The sequence below is a fragment of the Ictalurus furcatus genome, chromosome 3 (assembly GCF_023375685.1).
Source record: "Ictalurus furcatus strain D&B chromosome 3, Billie_1.0, whole genome shotgun sequence".
NCBI lineage: Eukaryota > Metazoa > Chordata > Actinopteri > Siluriformes > Ictaluridae > Ictalurus > Ictalurus furcatus.
In genome coordinates, this window is record NC_071257.1 from 4,933,669 (window position 1) to 4,952,860 (window position 19,192).

Consider the following 19,192-nt stretch of genomic DNA (forward strand, 5'->3'; position numbering starts at 1 on the left):
ATGCATTAAAATGCAATTCAACATGCTTTTTTGTTTCAAAGACGTATCATTATTTTACATCCACAGATGAAACCCTTAAAGGTTCTATGTAGAACCCTACAACAGTGTTTCCCTATCAGATAGGGTGCCAAGCAGAACCTAATGTGGAAGCTAAGAACCCTTAATAATTATACAATATAGCCCTTTTTTTTCTAAGAGTGTAGATGACTCTTATTTACATCGGCACAAGGGGGCGCCAACAAACCAATTTGACCAAACAAACATTTCTGAGCTAATAATACCTTATGTCTTATTATCTCAGAAAGGTTTGTTTGGTCAAATTGGTTTGTTGGCGCCCCCTAGTTACCGTTAAATGTGGCTCGGTATTGTTAATCGGATTCGGTAGGGCTGCGCCCCAAAGGTGGCTGCCTATGACGCCTAATGGATTGACCGGCCCTGGTTATAGATATGTAGATATAACACAGATATGTTAGCGGGTTGAAAGTGTTTGTACTGCTGTAACAATAATTTCGAAATTAATACTTATACTGATGAACTGCCTCCAGTCTAGAACGTCTGTCCTGTTAGTATGTTCCTGAGACATGATTTGTCCTTAGTAAAAATGCTCACATCATTAAAAAAAAAGAGTCTGGTTTCTGTAAATGAGAGAAACAGGTCAACTTTTAAAACTGAGATATAATGTTACATTTTTTCAACAATTTGTCTGTTTGTTTACAGAGAACATTAACAACTGACAACATAATAAACATTGAGTTGTTTTCTCATGGTTTTATTTGCTTTACATAATGCAAGAACAATGATATGATAAAGGAGGACGGGACGGCCAACCAATCATGGGGTACGTGTGGATAAGATAGTGAATGTGTGCTGAACACATTCAGCGAAGATCAGCGAAGAATATTCTACATAGACAATTATAATGCTGTGTGGTTTACAGACCTCTTGTGACTGGGGAAAGTAATGTCTGAGCGCTTCCTCAGCCTTCTTCAGCTCGTGCTTGCTCAACGCCTTCATGATTCTGCAAAGCCCCTGCTGCTCACAGTCACATATACAATGCTGTTCAACATAAATCAAGTCAAACATGTTTTGTGACACTCCTGAAGATCAAACATAGTCAGCAAATAATGAGTGATGAGACCAAGGTGGAGAAGTTTCGCCATCATGCACAGCGCCACGCTTGATGAAAACCAAACACATCATATCACCAAGAACAGCTTGTACCAAATGTCAAGCATGGTGGTGGAGGGGTGATGATTTGGGCTTGTTTTGCGGCCACAGGACCTGGGAATCTTGCAAGACAGGACAATGATCCCACGCACACCAGCAAATCGACATCTGAATGTCTAAAGAAGAAAAAAATCAATGTGGTTGAGGTCTGGACTTTGACTTGGCCATTCCAGCACACTGAGATGCTGTGGTGGGATCTTAAGAGAGCTGGACATAAATGAATGCCCTCAATCATCAATGAATGAAGCAGTGTTGTAGAGAAGAGTGGGCCAGAACTTCTCCAAAACTCCTACAGAAAATATTTACTTCAAGTTATTGTTGTTAAAAGATGTTCTAAATTATTGAATTATAGGGTGTACTTTTTCCCCCATCTGGTCTCTGAATGTTGGTGTACTTTTAAGAAAAAATGACTACATATTGAAATCTGTTGTGTTGGTTCTGTTAAGAAACGGGACTGGAGGCGGATGCAGGTGCAGGTCAAAGTCTTTATTAATTAGTAGACAAACAAACACAGGGAGCGCGGTCTCTACTGACTATACAAACGCTGGACATCTAGCTACAAACGCTGGACATCTAGCTACGACCGCTAGCATGCTACACGTTAGCACATACCGTCATACTTCCTCGACATGACAAATGCAAACCAAATAATACTGCGCGAAGTGCGCAGTCACGGAGGGGTTTAAATAGTCAACATAATCAAACCAAAACATGGACACCTGGGACAAATCAGAGACATGATCAGACTTAAATCAATATCCAAGCAGGAAGCAAACGAAAACAAAAGAGTCACGTGACCAGTCAGAAGCCGTGCCGCAGTGCCATCTGCTGGCCGTGGCGTAACAGGTTCTTTTTTGTTTTTGTCACTTTAGGTTATTTGTTTGTTTATAGAAGTTAGTGAGGACCACACAATTGTTATTTAGGCTCTGATAACTAAAAACATAGACTTGAAGGAGGGTGTACTTTCTTTTTTCCATGACTGTATAAATGTGCATTGATTCAACACAAAAATATAAGGTAATTTAACTATAAAAGGCAATTTAATCAGCTAAATAAATATAAATGTTTTGAAGAAGCCAATTCAACATAATTTAGTTCTTTTAATATTTATCCTATTTTTATCATGTTATTTTTGATTATGAACATCCAATCTAATGTACTTATGTCACTTAAACATTATTTCAATAGCTTATGTGTATACGGGGAATGGAAAATTCATTCTCGGGTGGTTCTCCTGGTGTGGCAGAGGTTCGGCCAGGCTGCCGTAGATCTCTTCGCATTGCGCGGAAACGTGCAATGTCCTCTGTTGTTTTCCCTGGGTGTGGATACGCTGGCCCATGTATGACCAGACCTATTATTGTAGTTTCTATGACAACCTTTACGGAGACCCACTAGGGACATCCCTAAAAATAAGAATAAAAACCTGTGGCCACGGGTTGGTAACGGGTGGGGAAGAGAACCCGATAATTGTGTGGCCACAATTTAGTAATCAGTGGGAACAAGATCTTTAAGTCATGGGCATTACTTGTCTTCAGCTTTCTTCAGCTCCTCCTTATTCAGCACCTTCATGGCTTTATAAAAAAATCATTTTTAAGTACTGGAGAATTCTGGAGATAACCCACACGGACATGGGGAGAACATGTCAAACTCCAAACTGACAATAACCCGAGCTCAGGGTCAAATCGGGTACCCTGGAGCTGTGAGGCAACGACACTACCTGCAGAGATAGTATGGCATTTGAATAAGAAAACTGTCAGGAGAATTTTCATCAAATGTTATGATCAGGTGTAAACATACTCAACCTTAAGGGCCACTGTTCTTACATTCGTAATATTGGTACACATTATACTCATTTTTCATGTATATTTATAATAAATATTTTAATAGATTTATTATGCAAAACAGTGTGAAGCACTCAATGGCTTATGTACTAGTATCTACTTATATTCAAGATTGTAAAATATTAAGCATGAAAAGATCTCATAATTATAGTTTTTTAACTTCTAAAAATTGAAATACACCTACAGTAAGTCAGTAATGAGGCAGAGAGAGGATAGAACAAAGCTGTATTGCAGAAACCATACAGAAACACTAATTGGAAGGCTGTTCCATAACTGTGGGGCTTTGTAAGAGAACGCTCTTCCCCTTGCTCTAGCCTTCACTATTCGAGGTACCAACAAATAGCCTGCACCTTTTGATCGAAGTAGACGTGGCGAATCATAGAAGACCTAAAGTTCACTTAGCTACTGTGGAGCAACACCGTTCAGTGCTGTATAGGTCAATAGTAGTATTTTGTAATCAATGTGAAATTTTACTGGGAGCCAATACATTGTGGATAAGATAGATGTGATGTGGTCATACTTTGTGGTTCTAGTAAGGACTCTTGCAGTTGCATTCTTGACTAACTGAAGCTTGTTTATGCTACTAATGGAACATCCAGACAGTAAGGCATTACAATAATCCAACCTAGAGGTGATGAAAGCATGAACTAATATTTCTGCATCATGTAGTGACATTATAGTTCTTATCTTAACAATATTTCTGACATGAAATAAGGCTATCATAGTAATACTATCTACATGAGTATCAAATGAAAGACTGGAGTCAGTCATCACACCAAGGTCTTTTACTGCGGCACACGGTGAAATAGGTAGGCCATTCAGAGTCACTGTGTAATCAGAGAGCTTACTTGTAGCTACATGTGATCCTAGTAAAAGTACTTCTTTCTTCTCAGAATTAAGTGAAAGGAAGTTAATAAACATCCAATGTCTAATGTCCTTTATTATTCCTCAACTGTGGCTCTGTAAGTGCATGTTCTGATGTAATTTGCTATGTTTGACATTAGGAGTGTCACAAAACACGTCACAATGGCATTGTATATGTGACTGTGAGCAGCAGGGGCTTTGCAGAATCATGAAGGTGTTGAGGAAGCAGGAGCTGAAGAAGGCTTTGGAAGCACTCAGACATTACTTTCCCCAGTCACAAGAGGTCTGTAAACTTTAATTTAACTGCATATTCTTATCACCCTGGTAGACATTGTAAACAGACCGTGTGTGGTCACAAGAATGAATGTGATAATGACACTACTAATATAACCTAACAATATTTTATTTTTACATTCATAGAAATAATTAAAACAACACCACAACTTTTAGTGGAGAGATGAATCCAAAGAATCTTTAAAAGAAAATTTAAACATTATGAAATGGAAAAAAAACCAAACTACATCTATTTATCTATTACTACATATATTACCATCCACAACTGTAGTGACACAGCCACTGTATGTCACTTATTGTAAAGTCAGTAAAACTATTCATTTCACAATTAAATTTACATTTTGCAGCAGCACTCTGATTTCCATAAAACTGCAGCACTGCTTCCTGTACTGTCTTTTTAGTCTCACAGCTTGTGATTTTTTCCTTCTGAATTTCATTTAAAAAAGATAAATTGAGATTTTAATGATCTTATATCACAATTTTCCCATATCATTTAGGCTACAGGACTACATTTACCATATTAGTGGAAAGTTAGTATATGTATATAACTAATATATATATATTGATATATTGAAATGCTTTTTACATAATATAATTGTTTATTAATTCATGTTGAGAAGGGCACTTTTAAATAATTTAGAAAAAGGGTAAGGGCTCAAAGCCGCAGAACCCCCCCCCCCTTCTGCACGTCCCAGGGGGAAAGGGTTGCAGTTTAAAAGGAAGGAAAATAGCCTACAGAAAACAGGTATAGATTTATTTACTTAAAACTGATTTCTTTTTTAAAAAGGCATAAATTTACAAAATGTTCAAATGCAACATTTAATAGAAAAAAAAGACATAAATAGCTAAAGTAAGATGATGTACTTTTTGTCTTCGGGTGTATCGATGTGTTTCAGTTATTAATCGAGCAGAAGTTGACCACAGAGATGTGCTGGTGGACCGGTGGCCAGATTTCAGTGTGCTAGTTGTTAAACCAAAATGGCAGCAGGTATTTGTTACAAATGCAAGGGTAATGCAGGATGCAAGTGCAGAGAGCTTTATTAAGAGAGGCAGGCAGACAAATCCAAAATAATAAGCAAGAACGTAGTCAAAGAACAGGCGAGGTTCAAGCGATCTACAAACAACACAAACTAGGCGAATCAAGAATCAATAAACATACACAATATGTTGAAACAATAGAAAAACAGAAACAATAGAAGTGCATGCTGTCAAGTGAGTGCTGGAGCAGGGGAAATCCATGACAGTACTTTGCACAAGATGACTTCAATATGGAAATGATTGGGGCTTAAAGTATAATAATCCGTGTTAGGAATAACACGGAAAGTGCTGGAAAAATGTAACAATATATCTCAGTTTTAATAGTTGACCTGTTTCTCTCATATACAGAAACCAGACTTTTTTAATGATGTGATCGTTTTTACTAAGGGCAAATCATGTCTCAGGAACATACTAACCAGGACAGACGTTCTAGACTGGAAGCAGTTCATCAGTCTAAGTATTAATTTCGAACTTCTTATTACAGCAGTACAGAGACTGCCAACCTGGAATGTGTTATCACTGCAACCTATAACATACCTGTGTTATATCTACATATCTATAACATATAGGTATTGACCTGCAGCATGAGGAAATGTTAAAGGCTGTAGCATTGAGCAATGGTGTACCAATGAACAAAATGATTACCAGCCACTTAATGAGCCTGGAGGATCCATCCAACCTTCCATCTGACAGGTAAGTGATTTACTCTCACTAACTGAATTACAAAAAAATTCATTCAGAGTAAAAACACTGCTGTCACGTCTCGTGACGGAGCGGAAGATAAGGCGGATGCAAACGCAGTTCGAACAAGAGGTTTTATTTAAAGAAAGACAGGCAGACAAATCCAAATTGTAATCCAAAACATAATCCAAAACATGCAAGGTCAGACGATCGGCAAACAGGCATTAACTTGGGCAAGGCAGAGATCAAGGTCGTAGCACGGAAAACAGGGTCGATAAACAAAACATGTAACGTGGAATACAGCGAGGGACTGGTAGCGGAGAAACCAGTAAACTAAACTAACGAGCCTAAACATGAAACTGACTATGACTATGGAATGCATTAAACACATCTACTCTATTCTTGTCTAATATTCCGCATTGAGTGTTGCGAGGCATGCGGCATATATGCTGACATGATTACCCTTGCAACTGCTAACAGCTGAGGGTAATCCGGACACACGTAACATGACAACCAATGACAGGACGGGGAGGAGACATGACATAAACAATAACAAAAGCACATGTTGAAATGTCACGCTGTCAACATTGGAAAAGCAGGTGCTTGCGCATTCGCGCTTAGAGCACGCTGCTTCAAGGGGGAATCATGACAGAACCCCCCCAAAAGGCACTCCTCCTGGAGTGCCCCGAGACATCCAACTTCTTTGGTGGCCCTGGCCCCCTGGGCAGAATGTCCCAAGCAGAGCCAGGCCACCGCACGGTGTTCTTGGCAGAGCAGGGAAACAAAGCGCTGTACTCAGCAGAGCAGGGAAGCAGGGCGACGTCCTCGGCGGAGCAGGGAAGCAGGGCGACGTCCTCGGCGGAGCAGGGAAGCAGGGCGACATTCACAGCAGGGCAAGCAGGCTGAGCGAAGTCCTCGGCGGAGCATGAAGGCAGAGTGACGTCCTCGGCTGAACAGGGAAACAGAGCGCTGTACTCAGCAGAGCAGGGAAGCAGGGCAACATCCTCGTCGGAGCATGAAAGCGGAGCGACGTCCTCGGCTGAACAGGGAAACAGAGCGACGACCACAGCCGGGCAGACAGGCTGAGCGAAGTCCTCGGCGGAGCATGAAGGCAGAGCGACGTCCTCGGCGGAGCAGGAAAGCAGAGCGACGTCCTCGGCTGAACAGGGAAACAGAGCGACGACCACAGCCGGGCAGACAGGCTGAGCGACGTCCTCGGCGGAGCAGGAAAGCGGAGCGACGTCCTCGGCGGAGCAGGAAAGCGGAGCGCTGTACTCAGGAGTGCAGAAAAGCGAAGCGAAGTCCCCTGTAAGGCCAGGGAGAGGAGCGTGGGTCTCCGTGAGGCCAGGGAGAGGAGCGTGGGTCTCCTCGAAGCAGGAGGGGGGAACAATGTTCGCCATGGAGCAGGGAGGCTGAGCGACGACCTCGGCTGAACAGGGAGGCTGAGCGACGACCTCGGCCGGGCAGACAGGCTGAGCGAAGTCCTCGGCGGAGCATGAAGGCAGAGCGACGTCCTCGGCTGAACAGGGAGGCTGAGCGACGTCCTCGGCTGAACAGGGAGGCTGAGCGACGACCTCGGCTGAACAGGGAGGCTGAGCGACGACCTCGGCTGAACAGGGAGGTTGCAGCTCTGGAGTTGAGATCTCCTTGTAGATCTCAGGCTGGGGCTCTGAGGTCACCAGGTGAACCTTGGGCATGGGCGGATCTTGGGTGGCCGTGTCGGCAGACTCGGGCGTGAGCAGAACTTGGCTGGCCGTGTCGGCAGACTCGGGCGTGAGCAGAACTTGGCTGCGCGTGTCGGCAGACTCGGGCGTGAGCAGAACTTGGCTGCGCGTGTCGGCAGACTCGGGCGTGAGCAGAACTTGGCTGCGCGTGTCGGCAGACTCGGGCGTGAGCAGAACTTGGCTGCGCGTGTCGGCAGACTCGGGCGTGAGCAGAACTTGGCTGCGCCTGTCGGCAGACTCGGGCGTGAGCAGAACTTGGCTGCGCCTGTCGGCAGACTCGGGCGTGAGCAGAACTTGGCTGCGCGTGTCGGCAGACTCGGGCTTTGGCAGAACTTGGCTGTGCGTGTCGGCAGACTCGGGCTTTGGCAGAACTTGGCTGTGCGTGACGGCAGACTCGGGCTTGAGCAAAACTTGGCTGTGCGTGTCGGCAGACTCGGGCTTTGGCAGAACATGGGTGGTCGGGTCGGCAGTCTTGGGTGTGGGCTGAACTTGGGCGACCGGGTCGGTAGACTTGGGCGTGGGCTGAACTTGGTCAGCAGATTTGGACTTAAGCATGACTTGGTTAGCAGGCTTGGACATGAGCATGACTTGGTCAGCAGGCTTGGACATGAGCATGACTCGTTCAACTGGGTCAGGAGGCTTGAACCTGAGCATGACTTGATCAGCAGGCTTGGACATGAGCATGACTTGGTCAACTGGGTCAGGAGGCTTGAACCTGAGCATGACTTGATCGGCAGGCTTGGACATGAGCATGACTTGGTCAACTGGGTCAGCAGGCTTGGACATGAACAGAACTTGGTTAACAGGCTTGTGTGTGCGCAGAGCTTGGTTGTTCGTGTTAACATCAACTTGGTGGCTCATCCGCTCATACTGCATGTGGAATGGAAGATCAGCACTGTTCGCCACATTAACTTCCTTCAACAGCTCATCCAAGTTGTAGCGCTGCCCTGGTTCTCCAAACTCCCTCAGAAACAGGCCCGAGAACTGCCTACTGTCCTCCAGTACCCGGGGTCTCATGGCTGCTACTCGCTGTGCCCACTTGCGAGCTGGACCAAAAAATCGGGACATCATGAACTTAATCCATTGTTTCTCCCTTGGCTTCGGGTCAACCAGGCTTGAGAAGTAACTCTGGCAGTCAATCATAAAATAGTCCGGATAACCAAAGAAGCCATCATACCGATCGGGAAGGTACATGAAAGTCCATTGCGAAAACTGCATAGGATCCAAGGTGGGGATGATTGGCGTGGACTTCCAGGTTCTGCATTCTCTTCGTTCTCGTGCTGCATCCATTGCGAGGCGGAATATTCTGTCACGTCTCGTGACGGAGCGGAAGATAAGGCGGATGCAAACGCAGTTCGAACGAGAGTTTTATTTAAAGAAAGACAGGCAGACAAATCCAAATCATAATCCAAAACGTAATCCAAAACATGCAAGGTCAGACGATCGGCAAACAGGCATTAACTTGGGCAAGGCAGAGATCAAGGTCGTGGCACAGAAAACAGGGTCGATAAACAAAACATGAAACGTGGCATACGGCGAGGGACTGGTAGCGGAGAAACCAGTAAACTAAACTAACGAGCCTAACCATGAAACTGCCTATGGCATGCATTAAACACATCTACTCTATTCTAGTCCAATATTCCACATTGAGTGTTGCGAGGCATGCGGCATATATGCTGACATGATTACCCTCGCAACTGCTAACAGCTGAGGGTAATCTGGACACACGTGACATGACAACCAATTACAGGACGGGGAGGAGACATGACATAAACAATAACAAAAGCACATGTTGAAATGTCACGCTGTCAACATTGGAAAAGCAGGTGCTCGCGCATTCGCGCTTAGAGCACGCTGCTTCAAGGGGGAATCATGACAACTGCAAAGAATTTCACGCTGTAAATAAATTATACAGTTGGTAATATCAGCTGCTCCTTTGAACCATTTCTAAGAGCTCTTTGGAAAGTTCAACCTGCTTCAACACGCCCATCCCGCAGTGCTTTATTCCTCTTATACCACAGAAAGTTGCCAAAGATTAAAATGTTTATTTATCAAAGATCAGAATGCCATACCTTTTATCTGTTTATAATAACCTTTAATATTGTGGTCTCTAACACTGACTGACACTGGAGACATTTCTCTTTGAAACGTGACTTTTGGAAGCTGACATCATCCGGCAAGCAAATTTGAATGGGCAATTGTTTATGATCTGTAATATGTATGAAACACTCAAAACTGAAGAAAAAAAAAAAAGAAAAAACAGTAGATTTCAGCATAACCTCATATGCTTTCTTTCACAAACTGGGACAGGAAGGTCAGCCCTGTGCAGAGTTCATTTAAGTTCAAACAGAGATGAACATTATGAAGTTGATTCAACTTTGTTTATTCCTCTTTCCCCCTCTTCTTTCATTGCAGCCCGTGTTGCTCCAGTATCTGCGGTAGTCTAATAATAAACCAAAATTGTTCAGTAATAAAAACGTGAAAATGTTTATTTACACCAGGGAATGACAGCAAAAGGTTGGAGAAATGATGGTTCTTCGGCTATACCGTTTACTACTGAACCCAAGAGCTGACAAAGGGTATATGGGATCTCACCAAAAGGTGTCAATCAGGAGAGGGGTACAAAATAATTCACTTTTTATGTACAATTTACAAGACTGGGTTTGGTGTTGAACTTGTTTAAATGAGATATCATTCGACTTTTGGAAAAAGACATTTGGTATGGGGTTTCTACAATATGCATATACACCTGTTTAGTTTACAGAACACACACGATTAACAACTAACAACATAATAAACATTGAGTTGTTTTCTCATGGTTTTATTTGTTTTACTTAATGCAAGAACAATGATATGATAAAGGAGGAGTGGACAGCCAACCAGTCATGGGGTACGTGTGGATAAGATAATGAATGTGTGCTGAACACACCCTTCAATCGTGCAGTCATGACAGGAATGTTCCTTGTCCCAAACTACTTTCAATGATTCAAGTCATGATTCAAGTTGTTATACCAGGTAAAGGTAATGGAATGGTGAGGGAAGCATTTGTATAAAACTGAATAAAATGTAAAACAAACTAACATGATTAATTAAAGTTAATCCAAGCAGCCCTGTAAGATGGATCCGTAGTGAAACCTAAACTGGTAAAGAGCCTGTAGGACAACTGGTTCTCCTCCTCAATGAAGCAGTACACTGGATAGCCCTCTGAATGCAGTTTCTTTGCCATTATGGTGACCAGTGCTTTGGCGTAGCCTTTCCGTCTGTGCTCCGGCATTGTGTACAGCATTCCCATCGCACAGGAAGCACAGGTCAATATCCATGACACCGGCTGACCCTCTGAGTCCAGCACACAACACGAAGGGAAATTCATGATCCTGTCCCTGACGTACCGTTCACTGAATTCACCCATGCCAAACTTCCATGTGCTATTGACCAGAGCAAGGTGAGACTCGTTAAGTGAGGACACTTGTACGGGAAACCTGTGGTAGATCAAGAGGTGGGTTTACCTTGATATTTGGTAACATTAGCACTATTTACTAGGTTCCGTTTCTTTTGAAATAGAAAAACTCATGTAAAAATATTTTTTAAATCTATTCAGTATATATAGTATATATTCCGTTATTGGCTTGATAAGGAAGATGTATGAAAAGAATAAGTACAAAATAAAATTTAAAATGAGTCATTTTTACAAAACACAAATGAATTTAACAGTCATTAAATGAAAACAATGCAATGAAACTTTTGCATTTAAACAACATAGAATCAACAGCTTGTCTATTCCATGAAAGATTCGGCAGGTTAAAATATGGCATGAGTGGCTGTATTATTAACTGTTAACTAAGCATCCTAACGGTAAATCAGTTACCTTTCAGTTGTAAGATTAGATGGATTTTGCAGTTTCATCATGTAGCACACATGATCTTTTCTCATTGGCACGCTTCTGCTCGCTGCTACAAACTTTAGCATCTCCTCGTGGCACAGATCAATACCTGAACAGATGTTTTATAAGTTTCAGAGTTAAATCAACTTATTCAACTGGAGGAGAATATCTAAATTCTTGACAAACTGAAAGCACATCACGGGAGTGAGAACAACATCTCTTTTTTTGTGTGACACTGATTATTATGATGCTCTTAAAATGCCATAAAGAGAGGTCTGAGAAATGAATCCTTAGACAGAGGTACTGCTTCCAGTCAATAAAGTCCGTCCTGTTCAGTATGCTCCTGAGAGTTGTTTCATCCTTAGTAAAAACGCACATGTCCTTGAATAGGTCAGCTTTCTGTATGTGAGAGAAACAGGTCAATATGTAAACCTTAACTGTAGCTACTTTTTGTTGATATTTTATACTAAAGTTATCTCATGCAATACCTCCTGCCGTTGTGGTCTGATGAGTAGCACATTAAAATCTGGCCACTGGTCCACCAGCACATCTATGGGATCAGCTTCTACTCGATTAATCATAAAAACATATCCATAGACCTAGACACATAAACCATTCCTCTTATAATGTATTCAATATAAAATATCTATAAAAGACCTATATATGTATCTAATTTATGCTTGAAATTATATATTAGATCATAACTCTAACATTGACTCTGCGAACAGAAATGATTCATTAACCCTTATGTTCTGTTTTGGTATAAATGAACCACTCTGAATTTCTACTACAGCTGAAACATGATTGTTAGTGTTAGCTGGGGTAAAACCTCACAATCCTGACCTGTTCTAGCTGTTGTTCAGTTTTCTCTTATGGACATGAACACCACCAGCATATATTTCACTATATTGTGACTATTTTTTGCTTCCAGAATGGTGCTCAATATAAATATCAGAGTGATTTACACACAAAGACGTCAGAAAGGCTTCAGAATACAAGAATCAGTATTACTCTGTATCGGATGGACAAATAAATCAGTTTTTGGCATTCATTCTTTTCTCTTCTTTAGGTTCAAAGTCTGTGTGTAACCTGACAGAGTCAGATCAGTTGTTCTATAGTTATATAACAGTAGAGTTCTAGTTAATGAGTCACAAAAGCCAATATACATTAGTTATTGATAAACTTTAGATTTAATATTTGATTTTTACATTATCCAGCAAACTTTTCCAATGAGCAACTGTTTAAGCCACTCACCCTAAATATATGACTGATGCATCTGTAATGACAATTTAAAAAAACAACAACGCACATTTCACTCCTTAATGAGTTCCCAAAACACTGATTTTCACCTGCCACTAACAAACATACCCTGCATTTCTAGCGCATTAACTGTGTAGTTTACAGACCTGTTGTGACTGGGGAAAGTAATGCCTGAGCACTTCCTCTGCTTTCTTCAGCTCCTCCTTGTTCAGCACCTTCATGGCTTTATAAAAATAAAATAAAAAACATGCCGACATGTCAGAAATGCAGGCCACTTTTGGCGCAGCTTATTTAAGATCATTCTGCGTTTCCAAAGTCCTGCCCACTTTTTTTTCCGCAGAGACATGTGCCTATTTAAAGCTTTCATTTCAAGCACACATGGATGAACCACAAAGTACATCAGCCTCACATTTGTCCCAATACTGAATCTCACTACTAACATATCACCATGTCACTGTTCGACCTCACCTGTGACCCTGCCTCTCCACCTGCCTCTCCACCTGCTCTGTCCGAGATATTACCTGGCAGGTGTGCTTCTGTCACCTGACCTGACAAAATAACACATTGATGCATGCCACATGAACATTTATGGCTTAGTTAAGTATTATTATTACCATTATTTTTGACTCCACACATTATAAATTGAGAAAATATTTTAAATGATTTACACTTTGACTTGTAAAGTAGCTCCTAATGTCCGCTCGTGTGTGTGTGTGTGTGTGTGTGTGGTGGGTTTTCTTCTTCTGCGTTGTGTGTGTTGTTAAATAAAGATATCCCACGTGATGATGCAGTTGTCATGTGATTTATTTTTGGCTTCCAGTTTCTGTATCAAAACAACAGACACCATGAGACACCTCCGACAAAAAGAACCTCTGGTCTAGCTGTGCCTCTCATCGCCATGACCTGACGGAACAGAGAGTGTGTCCGGAAAGAACATCATGAGCTGTGTGCTCATGATTACACATAATGTAACTTGCGTAACTGTGCTTCCTGGACATTTTATATAGATTAACAAATTCATTTAAATAAATTAAAGGCTAAACAAAACCAATAAAACAGAAAAACAAATATAAATATATAAAGAAATGAAAACAACACTTAAAATAACACTTATCAGTACATTATGCTTATGATCACGTGACCATAGCTTACTCCAAAGTGTAATTTCTCCCCATACGAATTATTTCAAAAATAAAATACCACTGAATGAATACTATTAGCAATTAGTACGTTTAATAATCTAGAGTAACAACATACACTCGCCACGTGTGTGTGTGGCATTAGCAGCTACTTCACAAGTCAAAGTGCGCGTGCCGCACGTGCGCACGCGCAGACAGTCTGTCTGTTTGGTATCGTGTCTTTACTGAATATAAAACGTACATATAATATAACAAGGTTACTTGCATGTCTGGAAATGTAATGAACTTGAGTAGCTAGTACTTACCAACACATTCCCTCTCAATCAATTTGAAAACTACCGGCGATAAGCATATACAATGCTGCTAATATTATGAAAAGTTTAGCAGAAGAGCTAGCGATCTCAGTATACCTGTCTACCTGTTGAAGCGAGACGCATCGTGATTGCGTCAAAACAACGAGACTATCTGACTGCAGACTCGAGTCGGACAAATAAACAGAAACATTCTCAGACTTTCTTGTGATTAATTTGCTACTGTTTTGTACACGCTCTCATGTTCATTTGAATTCAAATTCCTTTCACATAATATAATTGTTTATTAATTAATGTTGAGAGGGGCACTTTTAAATAATTTAGAAAAAGGGCAGGGGCTTTCTGCACATCCCTGCTTAATAAGTAGGCTGTACAATATAGCCTTTTTCCCCCTAAGCGTGTATAATAGTGGTTTATAGCATTTCTCTTTGAAATATGACTTTGGGACGCTGACATCATCCAGCAAGCAAATTTGAATGGGCAATTTTTTATGATCTGTAATATGTATTAAACACTCAGTGTTTACACACAGTTTATTTCAACATAACATCATATGCTTTCTTTCACAAACTGGGACAGGAAGGTCAGCCCTGTGCAGAGTTCATTTAAGTTCAAACAGAGATGAACATTATGAAATTGATTCAACTTTGTTTATTCCTCTTTCCCCCTCTTCTTTCATTGCAGCCCGTGTTGCTCCAGTATCTGCGGTAGTCTAATAATAAACCAAAATTGTTCAGTAATAAAAACGTGAAAATGTTTATTTACACCAGGGAATGACAACAAAAGGTTGGAGAAATGATGGTTCTTCGGCTGTACTGTTTACTACTGAACCCAAGAGCTGACAAAGGGTATATGGGATCTCATCAAAAGGTGTCAATCAGGAGAGGGGTACAAAATAATTCACTTTTTATGTACAATTTACAAGACTGGGTTTGGTGTTGAATTTGTTTAAATGAGATATCAATCGACTTTTGGAAAAAGACATTTGGTATGGGGTTTCTACAATATGCATATACACCTGTTTAGTTTACAGAACACACAAGATTAACAACTAACAACATAATATATATTTTCTCATGGTTTTATTTGCTTTACATAATGCAAGAATAATGATATGATAAAGGAGGAGTGGACAGCCAACCAGTCATGGGGTATGTGTGGATAAGATAATGAATGTGTGCTGAACATACCCTTCAATCATGCAGTCATGACAGGAATGTTCCTTGTCCCAAACTACTTATGGAGTCGGCGACAATTGATTGAAGTAAAACAGAGCATTCCTATAAGACAGATCCTCAGTGAAGCCTAAACTTTTTAAGAGCCTGTAGGCCAACTGGTTCTCCTCCTCAACGAAGCAGTACACTGGATAGCCCCCTGAATGCAGTTTCTTTGCCAATATGGTGGCCAGGGCTTTGGAGTAGCCTTTCCGTCTGTGCTCTGGGAGTGTGTAACCCATTCCCATCGCACAGTTAGAATAGGTCAATATCCATGACACCGGCTGACCCTCTGAGTCAAGTACACAACATGAAGGGTAATTTAAGATCATGCTCCTGACCATGGGCTCAGTGAATTCACCCTTGCCAAACTTCCATGTGCTATTGATCAGAGCAACATGAGACTCCTTGACTGATGAGACTTGAATAGATAACCTGTAGAGGTTGAAGGAGAGTTTGGGTTTACTTTATGTTTAACTAACTACTACTATATATAAACCACTGCACTGCTGACTTCTCAACTCTAATTGGTCAGAAGGTGGTGATAAAATTTATATAATATCAGACTCAGACAGTAGTGCTGGCTGTACGGCAAATCACAGCGTTATCTTAATGTGCTGGTTCCAATAGGTTATCATTTATAGAGTTATAGCAAATTACAGGGGGCTTATATGGCATACAGTCCACATAATATAAGACTAATAATAAATAAAAAACAACAACAAAAACATGAAATTGTTGATATGGTGGAACTTTCTGTAAGGAAACATTTATTTAACATTTAAGGAAGGAGTCTCCAGTGTCAGTCAGTGTTAGAGACTTAACACTGATATTTTATCTTGTTCCTCTCAGGATCAAAATATTCTGACTAATCAGTAATGGGGAAAAATAAAGTACACCCTACTTCAATTCAAACAAATAACCTGAAAAAAAAAATCACAACAGATTTCATCAATCTGGGAAGGGTTATAAGGCCATCTACAAACAAGGAGGGTGTACTTTCTTTTTCCCATGTACATGTGGCCCAAATAAAACAACCTACACAAGGGAGAATGCTTTTGGTAGCTGTATGATGATTCAATACTGTAGCTTTAAAAGGGGGGTGTTGAAGCAGGTTGAACATTCCAAAGAGCTCTTAGAAATGGTTCAAAGGAGCAGCTGATAATACCAACTGTATAATTTATTTACAGTGTGAAATTCTTTGCAGTGTTTTTACTCTGAATGGATTTTTTTAAAAATTCAGTTACAGTGAGAGTAAATCACTTACTTGTCAGCTGGAAGGTTGGATGGATCCTCCAGGCTCATTAAGTGGCTGGTACATATTTTGTTCATTGGTACACCATTGTTCAATGCTACAGCCTTTAACATTTCCTCATGCTGCAGGTCAATACCTATATGTTATAGATATGTAGATATAACACAGCTATGTTATAGGTTGCAGTGTTAAGGTGTTCCTGGTTGCCAGTGTTTATACTGCTGTAATAAGATGTTCGAAATTAATACTTAGACTGATGAACTGCTTCCAGTCTAGAACGTCTGTCCTGGTTAGTATGTTCCTGAGACATGATTCGTCCTTAGTAAAAACGATCACATCTCTATATAAGTCTGGTTTCTGTATATGAGAGAAACAGGTCAACTATTAAAACTGAGATATATTGTTAAATTTTTCCAACACTTTGTCTGTTATTCCTAACACGGATTATTATACTTTAAGCCCCAATCATTTCCATTTTGAAGTCATCTTGTGCACAATACTGTCATGGATTTCCCCTGCTCCAGCACTCACTTGACAGCATGCACTTCTATTGTTTCTGTTTTTCTATTGTTTCAACATATTGTGTATGTTTATTGATTCCTGATTCGCCTAGTTTGTGTTGTTTGTAGATCGCTTGAACCTCGCCTGTTCTTTGACTACGTTCTTGCTTATTATTTTGGATTTGTCTGCCTGCCTCTCTTAATAAAGCTCTCAACTGCACTTGCATCCTGCACTACCCTTGCATTTGTAACAAATACCTGCTGCCATTTTGGTTTAACAAGTAGCACACTGAAATCTGGCCACTGGTCCACCAGCACATCTGTGGGCTCAACTTCTGCTCGATTAATAATAGCAACATACCCATACACCTGAAGACATAAAAAGTCATTTTATTTTTGTATTAAAAATGTTGCATTGAACATCATGTACATTTATGCATTTTTAAAGTTGATCAGCTTTAAGTAAATATATCTATGCCTGTTTTCTTTATTTTCCTTCCTTTTAAACTGCAAGCCTTTCCCCAAACACACCTTTGTCTGACACAAAGACTGGTGAACCTGTAATAACAGTCTCTATAATCTAATGATAAAACACATTTTGCAATATAATAAATGCTTAAAAACATATTAATACCAAAGATCAGCAAAAAATATTCTACATAGACAATTATAATGCTGTGCAGTTTACAGACCTCTTGTGACTTGGGAAAGTAATGTCTGAGTGCTACCAAAGCCTTCTTCAGCTTCTGCTTGCTCAACGCCTTCATGATTCTGCAAAGCCCCTGCTGCTCACAGTCACATATACAAATTTATGCAAAGCAAATTACATCAGAACATGTTTTAAAAGAGCCACATGGAAGGGTGGCTACACTGTAAAAACAAACAAACTAAAAAGTCAGGAAAACAATGCATTGCAATAGTCCAAGCAGGATGTAGTGGAAGCAAAAATGATCAGCTTTAAATCCTCTAAAGCAGCAACATGCTTGAAAGTTTCAACCTTGAGAGAGCAGTGAAGCAGAAACTTTTAGCTATATGCGATTTAGTGTGGGTTTACTTTTAAAAGTGTTCACAATAGGCAAGACTTCAAAATGGAGATTAACACAAATGGCAGTAAAGCAACAAACTCCCTTTATTTTGAGTCAAAGCCAAAAGCATATGACAAAACAAAGCCTTCTTATGTGCACATTTTCTTGGTGTTATAGCTCCTGGATAAACCAGGCAAAAACAGGGAACATAGACAAATGTCAATTTCAATTTACACTGTCCCATATCAGGGATGGTTAATGGTCTAACCACTGCAGTCAACACCTTGGACCTGGCTGGCCCAGAGCTATTTTTAGAGTATATATTTTTTTCCTGTTCCCTCTTTCCCCTTTATCTGTCCTTTTCCCAATGCATTTATAATAACAGTATAAAAACAACCCCACACATTTCACTCCTTAATGAGTTCCCAAAACACTGATTTTCACTAACAAACATACCCTGCATTTATAATGCATTAACTGTGTTGTTTACAAACCTGTTGTGACTGGGGAAAGTAATGTCTGAGCACTTCCTCAGCTTTCTTCATCTCTTCCTTATTCAGCACCTTCATGGCTTTATAAAAATAATTTTTTTTAAAGTACTGGAGAATCCGGACACAACACACACGGACACGGAGCTCAGGATCAAATCGGGTACCCTGGAGCTGTGAGGCAATGACACTACCTGCAGAGATAATATGGAATTTGAATAAGAAAACTGTCAGGAGAATTTTCATCAAATGTTATGATCAGGTGTAAACATACTCAACCTTAAGGGCCACTGTTCTTACATTCATAATATAGGTACACATTATACACGTTTTTCATGTATATTTATAATAATCATTTTAATAGACTTATTATGTAAAACAATGTGAAGCGCTCAATGACTTATGTACTAGTTGTCATGTATCAGGAAACTCTGGACTCCAGTTCCCATCA

At 40.6% G+C, this 19,192-nt stretch overlaps 1 protein-coding gene and 1 pseudogene across 2 annotated transcripts; both read right to left on the minus strand.

Moving 5' to 3' along the window:
- Positions 1-10,474: 10,474 nt before the first annotated feature.
- Positions 10,475-13,127, minus strand: LOC128605232 (glycine N-acyltransferase-like; annotated as a pseudogene).
- Positions 13,128-14,164: 1,037 nt separating this feature from the next.
- Positions 14,165-19,179, minus strand: LOC128605224 (glycine N-acyltransferase-like protein 3). 2 transcript variants are annotated; one of them, XM_053620441.1, is made up of 5 exons: positions 17,921-19,179; positions 17,487-17,597; positions 16,977-17,085; positions 16,741-16,864; positions 14,165-15,908 (listed from the first exon to the last, which is right to left on the minus strand). In XM_053620441.1, the coding sequence occupies exons 1-5, from the start codon at positions 17,993-17,995 to the stop codon at positions 15,497-15,499; spliced, it is 831 nt and encodes a 276-aa protein (XP_053476416.1). In that variant the 5' UTR covers positions 17,996-19,179; the 3' UTR covers positions 14,165-15,496. The 2 variants fall into 2 exon arrangements, with proteins under 2 accessions (XP_053476416.1, XP_053476417.1); XM_053620442.1 differs by lacking the exon at positions 17,487-17,597.
- Positions 19,180-19,192: the final 13 nt, after the last annotated feature.

What these genes read in the sequence shown, in the direction of transcription:
- LOC128605224 (XM_053620441.1), bottom strand. Translation starts at nt 17,995, where the DNA reads ATGAAGGCGTTGAGCAAGCAGAAGCTGAAGAAGGCTTTGGTAGCACTC. An exon ending in GAAGCAGTTCATCAGTCTAA is followed by an intron (nt 16,865 to 16,976) that starts GTATTAATTTCG and finishes TATAACATATAG; the next exon opens with GTATTGACCTGCAGCATGAG. An exon ending in TCCAACCTTCCAGCTGACAA is followed by an intron (nt 15,909 to 16,740) that starts GTAAGTGATTTA and finishes CAACCTCTACAG; the next exon opens with GTTATCTATTCAAGTCTCAT.